General features: G+C 37.7%; 1 protein-coding gene across 2 annotated transcripts in view; it reads right to left on the minus strand.

Moving 5' to 3' along the window:
- Window positions 1-11,832, minus strand: part of il12rb2 (interleukin 12 receptor, beta 2a) — a 56,848-nt gene extending 45,016 nt beyond the window's left edge. For both annotated transcript variants that reach the window (XM_072915060.1, XM_072915059.1), the window contains exons 1-2: window positions 11,602-11,832; window positions 2,996-3,256 (exon numbers count right to left, since the gene is read on the minus strand). In XM_072915060.1, coding sequence (XP_072771161.1) covers window positions 2,996-3,256; window positions 11,602-11,677 — 337 coding nt within the window. In that variant the 5' untranslated portion in view covers window positions 11,678-11,832. The remainder of the gene's footprint in view (window positions 1-2,995; window positions 3,257-11,601) is intronic.

The raw sequence follows: 11,832 nt of genomic DNA on the forward strand, positions 1-11,832 counted from the left end.
CTTTTATTGTACACATTGCTTCTAAAACCGGAAAATGAACCTTTGGCGAAACTGGGCTGTGCAACCCCTTAACGAGTGACGGCAGAGGACAGGTGAATTTGTAACGCTACTCTTCCGTTAGGGACATGAAACCAGAGAGCGTTATGTGATTGTGTAAGAGAAAAATATGTGTGCGCAAGAGAAAGGATAAGTGTCGAAGCACAAGATTGGCAATAAAAGTTGAAAAAAGTGTCGTTTTTGTGACTTCTTTTGGACATAACGCAATAAGCTGAAAAAATTATACATTCAGTCATGATTTTTAGAGCGCACCGAGATATTAGGTACACAATTTTAGTTATAATGATAAATAAATGGGTTGTACTTGTATAGCGCTTTTCTACCTTCAAGGTACTCAAAGCGCTTTGACACTACTTCCACATTTACCCATTCACACACACATTCACACACTGATGGAGGGAGCTGCCATGCAAGGCGCTAACCAGCACCCATCAGGAGCAAGGGTGAAGTGTCTTGCTCAGGACACAACGGACATGACGAGGTTGGTACTAGGTGGGGATTGAACCAGGGACCCTCGGGTCGCGCACGTCATGCAACTGTTGCTCTATCTCATACAATAGTTTGTACATTTCAAACACGCTCTCCTGTGCTCAGGGACCCGTTTCTGCAAAAGCTGACCAATCAGAGCTCTGCAGTCCGCGTTGCCACTGGAGCAAAGCTAGGATTTTTAGGAGGTGCATGCCAGGGTTTGCGGGAGGGTACGCTGTGGAAGGAGTAAGACGCAAAAGTATATACCTGGCTTTTGCGTGGACCACAGAGGCTAAGGCGGCTTTTTCATGGCTCAAATAACTGTTTACTGAAGCCCCGGTACTCAGTCATGCTAGTCCTTTGACGCGTTGTAGTAGAGTGGGAGCAGTCCTTTCCTAGCGCTCTGCTCCACACATGTACTATCTTCTCACGTCGCCTCACTGCTTCTGCGTGGGACTATGTTGTGGGGAATAGCGATCTGCTGACCATCATTCATGTGCTACAGGAGTGGAGGCACTTTTTGGGGGTCACTGCGATTCCATTCCTGGTCATCACCGATCACAAGAACTTGGGCTTCATCAGAACTGCTGAGAGACTTATTTCCGCCAGGCATGTTGATCTCTATTCCTGGTATGCTTACCTTCTTTATCACCTACCGACTAGGCTCCCGCAACATCAAGCCAAACACTCTCTCCAGAATCTATAGTCCTTTTATGGAGGATTTTGCTTGTGGGACTATCGTACCTGTGGCCTTGGTAGTGGGAGCACTTCAGTGGGAGTATGAGAGAATGTTGTCCCATGCAGCTGCAGAAACCATTGTGCCCGAAAACTATCATGCTAATAAACTCTCTGTTCCTGCTAAGGTCTGATGTCCTTCAGTCCTCTGAGGTTTCCTGTAACCCTGGTCGAAGGCGCAAACTGTTTGTCGACGCCTAGGGGTTCTGGTGGCCCACGATTGGCACTGGCCTCAAAAATTTTGTCACAGCTGCTCCGTCTGTCAGGCATCCCATCGCCTGCCAGCAGGCCTCCTGCATCTTATGCTCATTTCTCCACGACCCTGCCCAAGTTGTCATCCCACCTGGAGACAGCCCAGCTGAACATGTGTTTCGTATCCATGGCATTCCTTTGGACTTGTTTTCTGACAGGGGGCCCTAGTTCGTGTCCCAGGTCTGGAAGGATATTTTTCATAAAGCGATTGTGCGACGAGGAGCCTTTTGTTGGGTTATCATCCCGAGACCAGTGGCCAGACAGAGTGGGCTAATCAAGACTTGGAAGCTACCCTCTGCTGTGTATGCCATCAACACCCCTCTTCCTGGTCTTCCCACCTCCCCTGGGTAGAAAACGCTCACAACTCCCTCATTTGTCTCCATTCAAGACCGCCTATGGTTTCCTTCACAAGATTTGGACAAATATGTTCCTTCAGTGCACCTTCAGCTTCCCGGAGCTCATCGAGTGTGGCGAGACACCCAGGCGGTCTTTTCACGGACTGCAGCTCGTAACTGCATGCTGGATGATTACCATGGGATTCCGGCACCAGATTATCAGCCTGGAGAGGAGGTATGGCTATTCTCCCGTGATTTACCTTTGGCTAGTGTCTCTAGGGGCACCATTCTGCTAAACTGCTGTTGCCACCTGCTATCAAGCGTTATCTGGTGTTCCATGACCCAAGCCTCAAACCGATGACTACAAGCCCACTGTGTGCAATGTCGTGGCCTCCTCCTCCTCCGCGCATGACCCATGGCCACCCAGCATACACTGCCAAGGGCATTTTGAACTCCAAAAGATGGGGAAGAGGAGTGCAGTACCTGTTCGACTGGGTGGGTTACAGGCTCGGGGTACGGTCATCGGTCTCCCGCTTCTGTATCCTTGACCCATCGCTCCTCCGCGAATTCCAGTCTCTCCATCTGTCGAAACCAGGTAGGCCGCCAGGGGTCACCTCATAAGAGGGGGGGAACACTGCGGTGTGTTACTTTCCTGCTCTGCTTTTCCTTGGACCACCCCTCTTGGCATTTTAGGGCAGAGGCACTGTCTACACACCTCCAGGCAGTTGCCATTAGACCTTCTTAAACCTTCCTGCCAGCCACCTCAGTGCAGTTTCAATATTTCATTCATATGTTCATCTCCTTCTCCACGTAGCTCCCTTTTTGGCAAATCTTTCTTTATCTGGGCATTCCGTGTGTACCCTGAGTGGCAATCGTTTATTCTTTTGCTGCAACTCCTTTTTGGTTTTGTCTCTATTGATTTGGCTTTGCCCCTATGTATTGTTTTTTCTCCACTCCGTTGGAGTGCGCTTTTTGTATAAAACTTTTAAGATCTGCATCCTGTCTCTCCGCTTTGGGGTCCTACTCCGGCTAAGCCGAGCGTAACGACGTTTAAAAGAAAACACTTGATTCTGCACAATCTAAGGAGTTCCAACAGGAGAGCAACTTTTGATTGACAGCCGGCACAAAGCTCTATTAGCACGACTCACATTCAGCGCTGATGTCAAGGCCGCAGGGTTCCAGTAGTGTTGGACATCCGCATTGACAGCTGTACGTTCTGTCCTCTGTGATGTTGGCCACGTGGAAACGCGACGTACTGGAGTTGACCACAACAAGGTGCTGTGGTACGGGTGGGTGACCGCTGGACATAGAGCGGCGGCACTCGCAGGTGAAGGTGCAGTACAGGTCAAAACTGGAACCCAGCTGGACTACGGGGCCAATGCTGGACCAGATGGCACAAGACGTCTGGCCTAAGGAGGGAAAGACACTTGACAAGAATCAATCGTACTATGAAATATGGCAACTTTACTTCACACAAGTTTGCTTCTGGTGAACTCTGATGAGTTCTACCATAATACCTAACATAAAAACCCATCTTAAATCTTTTTTAGCAGGGATTTCACCATCTACGGTCCATAATATCATCAAAAGGTTCAGAGAATCTGGAGAAATCACTGCACGTAAGCAGCATGGCCGGAAACCAACATTGAATGACCGTGACCATTCGATCCCTCAGACGGCACTGTATCAAAAACCGACATCAATCTCTAAAGGATATCACCACATGGGCTCAGGAACACTTCAGAAAACCGCTGTCACTAAATACAGTTGGTCGCTACATCTGTAAGTGCAAGTTAAAGCTCTATTATACAAAGCGAAAGCCATTTATCAACAACACCCAGAAACGCCGCCGTCTTCTCTGGGCCCGAGATCATCTAAGATGGACTGATACAAAGTGGAAAAGTGTTCTGTGGTCTGACGAGTCCACATTTCAAATTGTTTTTGGAAATATTCAACATCGTGTCATACGGACCAAAGGGGAAGCGAACCATCCAGACTGTTATAGGCGCAAAGTGTAAAAGCCAGCATCTTTGATGGTATGGGGGTGTATTAGTGCCCAAGACATGGGTAACTTACACATCTGTGAAGGCACCATTAATGCTGAAGGTTTTGGAACAACATATGCTGCCATATAAGCGCCATCTTTTTCATGGACGCCCCTGCTTATTTCAGCAAGACAATGCCAAGCCACATTCAGCACGTGTTACAACAACGTGGCTTCGTTAAAAAAAAAGAGTGCGGGTACTTTCCTGGCCCGCCTGCAGTCCAGACCTGTCTCCCATTGAAAATGTGTGGCGCATTATGAAGCGTAAAATACGACAGCGGAGACCCCGGACTGTTGAACGACTGAAGCTCTACATAAAACAAGAATGGGAAATAATTCCACTTTCAAAGCTTCAACAATTAGTTTCCTCAGTTCCCAAACGTTTACTGAGTGTTGTTAAAAGGAAAGGCCATGTAACACAGTGGTGAACATGCCCTTTTTCCAACTACTTTGGCACGTGTTGCAGCCATGAAATTCTAAGTTAATTATTATTTGCAAAAAATAAAAATAAAGTTTATGAGTTTGAACATCAAATATCTTGTTTTTGTAGCATATTCAACTGAATATGGGTTGAAAAGGATTTGCAAATCATTGTATTCCGTTTATATTTACATCTAACACAATTTCCCAACTCATATGGAAACGGGGTTTGTATTTACAACATCATTATATGTATTTACAACATGATTGCATGTATTGACAACATGATCGTATATATTTACAACATGAGTGTATGTATTGACAAAACGATTGTACATATTTGCAACATGATTGTATGTATTTACGACATGATTGGACGTATTTATGTCATGATTGTATGTATTTACATCATGATTATACGTATTTACAACAATTGTACGTATTTACAACATGATCGTACATATTTACAACATGATTGTATGTATTTATGATATGATTGATTACAACATGATTGTATGTATTTACGAAATTATTGTACATATTACAACATGATTGTGCGTATTTACAACATGATTGTATGTATTTATGATATGATTGTATATACAGTATTTACAACATGATTGTATGTATTTATATGATTGTATATACAGTATTTACAACATGATTGTACGTATTTACAACATGATTGTACATATTTACATGATTGTACGTATTTACAACATGATTGTGCGTATTTACAACATGATTGTATGTATTTATGATATGATTGTATATACAGTATTTACAACATGATTGTATGTATTTATATGATTGTATATACAGTATTTACAACATGATTGTACGTATTTACAACATGATTGTACATATTTACATGATTGTACGTATTTACAACACGATTGTATGTATTTACAACATGATTGTATGTATTTATGATATGATTGTATATACAGTATTTACAACATGATTGTATGTATTTATATGATTGTATATACAGTATTTACAACATGATTGTATGTATTTACAACATGATTGTACATATTTACATGATTGTACGTATTTACAACACGATTGTATGTATTTACAACATGATTGTATGTATTTATGATATGATTGTATATACAGTATTTACAACATGATTGTATGTATTTATGATATGATTGTATATACAGTATTTACAACATGATTGTACGTATTTACAACATGATTGTACATATTTACATGATTGTACGTATTTACAACACGATTGTATGTATTTACAACATGATTGTATGTATTTATGATATGATTGTATATACAGTATTTACAACATGATTGTATGTATTTACAACATGATTGTATGTATTTATATGATTGTATATACAGTATTTACAACATGATTGTACGTATTTACAACATGATTGTACATATTTACATGATTGTACGTATTTACAACACGATTGTATGTATTTACAACATGATTGTATGTATTTATGATATGATTGTATATACAGTATTTACAACATGATTGTATGTATTTACAACATGATTGTATGTATTTATGATATGATTATATATACAGTAATTACAACATGATTATATGTATTTACAACATGATTGTGAGTAGTTACAACATGATTATATTTATTTACAACATGATTGTATGTATTTACAACATGATCGTACATATTTACGACATGATTGTATGTATTTACAACATGATCGTACATATTTACAACATGATTATACGTATTTACAACATGATTGTATGTATTGACAACATGATCGTATTTATTTACAACATGAGTGTATGTATTTACAAAACGATTGTACATATTTGCAACATGATTGTATGTATTTACGACATGATTGGACGTATTTATGTCATGATTGTATGTATTTACATCATGATTATACGTATTTACAACAATTGTACGTATTTACAACATGATCGTACATATTTACAACATGATTGTATGTATTTACAACATGATTGTACATATTTACAACATGATTGTATGTATTTACGACATGATCGTACATATTTACGACATGATTGTATGTATTTACAACATGATCGTACATATTTACAACATGATTGTATGTATTTACAACATGATCGTACATATTTACAACATGATTGTACATATTTACAACATGATTGTATGTATTTACGACATGATCGTACATATTTACGACATGATTGTATGTATTTACAACATGATCGTACATATTTACGACATGATTGTACATATTTACAACATGATTGTATGTATTTACGACATGATCGTACATATTTACGACATGATTGTATGTATTTACAACATGATCGTACATATTTACGACATGATTGTATGTATTTACAACATGATCGTACATATTTACAACATGATTGTACATATTTACAACATGATTGTATGTATTTACGACATGATCGTACATATTTACGACATGATTGTATGTATTTACAACATGATCGTACATATTTACGACATGATTGTACATATTTACAACATGATTGTATGTATTTACGACATGATCGTACATATTTACGACATGATTGTATGTATTTACAACATGATCGTACATATTTACAACATGATTGTACATATTTACAACATGATTGTATGTATTTACGACATGATCGTACATATTTACGACATGATTTTATGTATTTACAACATGATCGTACATATTTACGACATGATTGCATGTATTTACAACATGATCGTACATATATACAACATGATTATATGTATTTACAACATGATTGTATGCATTTATAATATGATTTGATGTATTTCCGACATGATTGTATGTACCGTATTTTTCAGACTATAAGTCGCAGTTTTTTTCATAGTCTGGCCGGGCTCCAGTGCAACTTATATATGTTTTTTTCCTTTTTTATTATGCATTTTCGGCAGGTGCGACTTATGCTCCGGTGCAACTTATACTCCGAAAAATACGGTATTTACATATGATTATACATATTTACAACATGATTGTATGTATTCACATCATGATTATACGTATTTACAACATGATTGTATGTATTTATAACATGATTTGATGTATTTCCAACATGATTATATGTATTTACATCATGATTATACGTATTTACAATTGTATGTGTTTACAACATGATTGAACATATTTACAACATGATTGTATGTATTTACAACATGTTTGTATGTCTTTACATCACGAGTGTACGTATTTACAACATGATTGTATGTATTTACAACAAGATCGTATGTATTTACAACACAATTGTATCTAATTACAACAATTGTATTTATTTATGACATGATTGTACATATTTACAACATTATTGTATGTATTTATGGTATGATTGTATATATTTACAATATGATTGTATGTATTTACGACATGATTGTACTTATTTACAACATGATTGTGAGTAGTTACAACATGATTATATGTATTTATGACATGATTGTATGTATTTACATCAAGATTATACGTATTTACAACAATTGTATGGATTTACAACATGATCGTACATATTTACAACATGATTGTACATATTTACAACATGATTGTACATATATACAACATAATTGTACGTATTTACGACATGATTGTTTGTATTTACAACACGATTGTACGTAAAAACCTTTTGTAACCTGATTGTATGTATTTACAACATGATTGTATGTATTTATGATATGATTGTATATAATTACAACATGATTGTATGTATTTACGACATGATTGTACGTATTTACAACATGATTGTATGTATTTACGACATGATTGTACGTATTTACAACATGATCGTACATATTTACAACATGATTGTATGTATTTATGACATGATTGTATGTATTTACAACATGATCGTACATATTTACAACATGATTGTACATATTTACAACATGATTGTATGTATTCACATCATGATTATACGTATTTACAACATGATTGTATGCATTTATAATATGATTTGATGTATTTCCGACATGATTGTATATATTCACATCATGATTATACGTATTTACAACATGATTGTATGTATTTACATATGATTATACATATGTACAACATGATTGTATGCATTCACATCATGATTATACGTATTTACAACATGATTGTATGTATTTATAACATGATTTGATGTATTTTTGACATGATTATATGTATTTACATCATGATTATACGTATTTACAACAATTGTACGTATTTACAACATGATCGTACATATTTACAACATGATTGTATGTATTTACAACATGATTGTACATATTTACAACATGATTGTATGTATTTACGACATGATCGTACATATTTACGACATGATTGTATGTATTTATGATATGATTGTATATAATTACAACATGATTGTATGTATTTACAACATGATCGTACATATTTACAACATGATTGTATGTATTTATGACATGATTGTATGTATTTACAACATGATCGTACATATTTACAACATGATTGTACATATTTACAACATGATTGTATGTATTCACATCATGATTATACGTATTTACAACATGATTGTATGCATTTATAATATGATTTGATGTATTTCCGACATGATTGTATATATTTACATCATGATTATACGTATTTACAACATGATTGTATGTATTTACATATGATTATACATATGTACAACATGATTGTATGCATTCACATCATGATTATACGTATTTACAACATGATTGTATGTATTTATAACATGATTTGATGTATTTTTGACATGATTATATGTATTTACATCATGATTACCGTATTTTCCGCACTATAAGGCGCACCGGATTATTAGCCGCACCTTCTATGAATTACATATTTCATAATTTTGTCCACCAATAAGCCGCCCCGGACTATAAGCCGCGCCTACGCTGCGCTAAAGTGAATGTCAAAAAAACGCTGCGCTAAAGTGAATGTCAAAAAAACAGTCAGATAGTTCAGTCAAACTTTAATAATATATTGAAAACCAGCGTTCTAACAACTCTGTCCCAAAATGTACAAATGTGCAATCACAAACATAGTAAAATTCAAAATGGTGTAGAGCAATAGCAACATACCGGTAATGTTGCTCGAACGTTAATGTCACAACACACAACACACAAAATAAACATAGCGCTCACTTTCTGAAGTTATTCTTCATTCGTACCGGTAAATCCTTCGAATTCTTCGTCTTCGGTGTCCGAATTGAAAAGTTGCGCAAGCGTGGGTTCCAAAATGGCCGGCTCCGTCTCTTCGAAGTCATCGGAGTCAGTGTCGCTGTTGTTGTCCAGTAGTTCTGTGAATCCTGCCTTCCGGAAAGCTCGGACCACAGTTGTGACCGAAATATCTGCCCAGGCATTTACAATCCACTGGCAGATGTTGGCGTATGTCGTCCGGCGCTGTCTGCCCGTCTTAGTGAAGGTGTGTTCGCCTTCGGTCATCCATTTTTCCCACGCCGTTCGCACTCGTGATTTGAATGCCCTGTTGACACCAATATCCAGCGGTTGGAGTTCTTTGGTTAATCCACCCGGAATGACGGCGAGTGTTGTATTTGTGTGCTTCACTTGTTTTTTGACACCATCTGTGATGTGGGCGCGCATAGAGTCGTATATCAACATGGACGGAGCAGCGTGAAAAAAGCCACCCGGCCTCTTCGCGTAAACTTAAACTTACCTTAACCACTCGCTCATCTTTTCTTCATCCATCCATCCCTTCGAGTTAGCTTTTATGATGACGCCGGCTGGAAAGGTCTCTTTTGGCAAGGTCTTCCTTTTGAATATCACCATGGGAGGAAGTTTCTGGCCATTAGCATGGCAAGCTAGAACCACAGTGAAGGACGACTTCTCATTCCCTGTGGTGCGAATATTCACCGTACGTGCTCCCGTTGTATCAACAGTGCGGTTCACAGGAATATCAAAAGTCAGTGGAACCTCGTCCATGTTGATAATGTTCTCTGGCCGGATCTTTTTTTCCGCTATCTTCTTTTTACAATATGCACGGAAAGTAGCCAGCTTTTCTTTAAAGTCGTTAGGCAGTTGCTGTGAAATAGTGGTCCGTGTGCGGATGGAGAGATTGCGTCTTTTCATAAACCGGAAACACCAAGAAGCACCACCTTTAAAATCATCCAGGTGAAGTTCGCTTGCTAGCGTTGTTGCCTTCATTCGAATAGTGATGGTGCTGACACTTCTGCTTGCTGCTCTCTGCTCAACAACCCACTGTTCGAGTTCGTCCTCCAACTGTTGCCATCGTGCTTTGTTCCCTCGGAAACTCTGTTTTGTCTTCTTTACCTGGCGCAGGTCATCTTCTTGCTTCCTCCACCTACGCACCATTGATTCATTTATGTTATATTCTCTTGCTGCTGCTCTATTTCCGTGTTCTTCGGCATGACTTATTGCCTTAAGTTTAAATTCTGCGTTATAAGCGTGTCGTTTAGTAGGAGCCATTTTGTAGTCTGGTCTTTACAGATGTAGACAAACAAAGGAAATGAAACGAAATATCCGCGCGCTTCTTTTTCTTCCGGGGGCGGGCGGTAGCGCTTCCTGTTCTATGGGGGCGGGTGCTTACCTTGGCGGTTGCTTGCGTAGAAGAAGAAGCGCTTCCTGTTCTACCGGGAAAAAAGATGGCGGCTGTTTACCGAAGTTGCGAGATCGAAACTTTATGAAAATGAATCGTAATAAAGCGCACCGGGTTATAAGGCGCACTGTTAGCTTTTGAGAAAATTTGTGGTTTTTAGGTGCGCCTTATAGTGCGGAAAATACGGTATACGTATTCACAACAATTGTATGTGTTTACAACATGATCGTACATATTTACAACATGATTGTATGTATTTACAACATGTTTGTATGTCTTTACATCACAAGTGTACGTATTTACAACATGATTGTATGTATTTACAACATGATTGTATGTATTTACAACAAGATTGTATGTATTTACAACACAATTGTATGTAATTACAACAATTGTATTTATTTATGACATGATAGTACATATTTACAAAATGATTGTATGTATTTATGATACGATTGTACGCATATACAACATGATTGTATGTATTTACAACATTATTGTATGTATTTATGATATGATTGTAAATATTTACAACATGATTGTATGTATTTATGATATGATTGTAAATATTTACAACATGATTGTATATATTCACAATACGACTTTACATATTTTCAACATGATTGTATTTCTTTACAACATAATTGTAAATATTTACAATATTATTGTAAATATTTACAACACGATTGTAAATATTTACAACATGATTGTATGTATTTACGACACAGTAATTCTCCAATGAAAGTATGAAATTACCTCTGCAGAGATGCACCAGCAGCAGCAGCAGCGTCATGGCAGACTTTTTGATCCATGATAGCCAAAGAGCCGCCATGTGTGATCAGCGTCTCTCTCTGTGTTTGTGTGTCTGTGTGTGTCTGTGTGTGTCTGTGTGTGTCTGTGTGTGTGTCTGTGTGTGCGTGCGTGTGCGTTCTGCCCTTGAGGAAGAAAGAAAGAAAGTCATAAATGAAAGTACTAAATAATAAGTTG

The sequence above is a fragment of the Nerophis lumbriciformis genome, linkage group LG18 (assembly GCF_033978685.3).
Source record: "Nerophis lumbriciformis linkage group LG18, RoL_Nlum_v2.1, whole genome shotgun sequence".
Lineage (NCBI taxonomy): Eukaryota > Metazoa > Chordata > Actinopteri > Syngnathiformes > Syngnathidae > Nerophis > Nerophis lumbriciformis.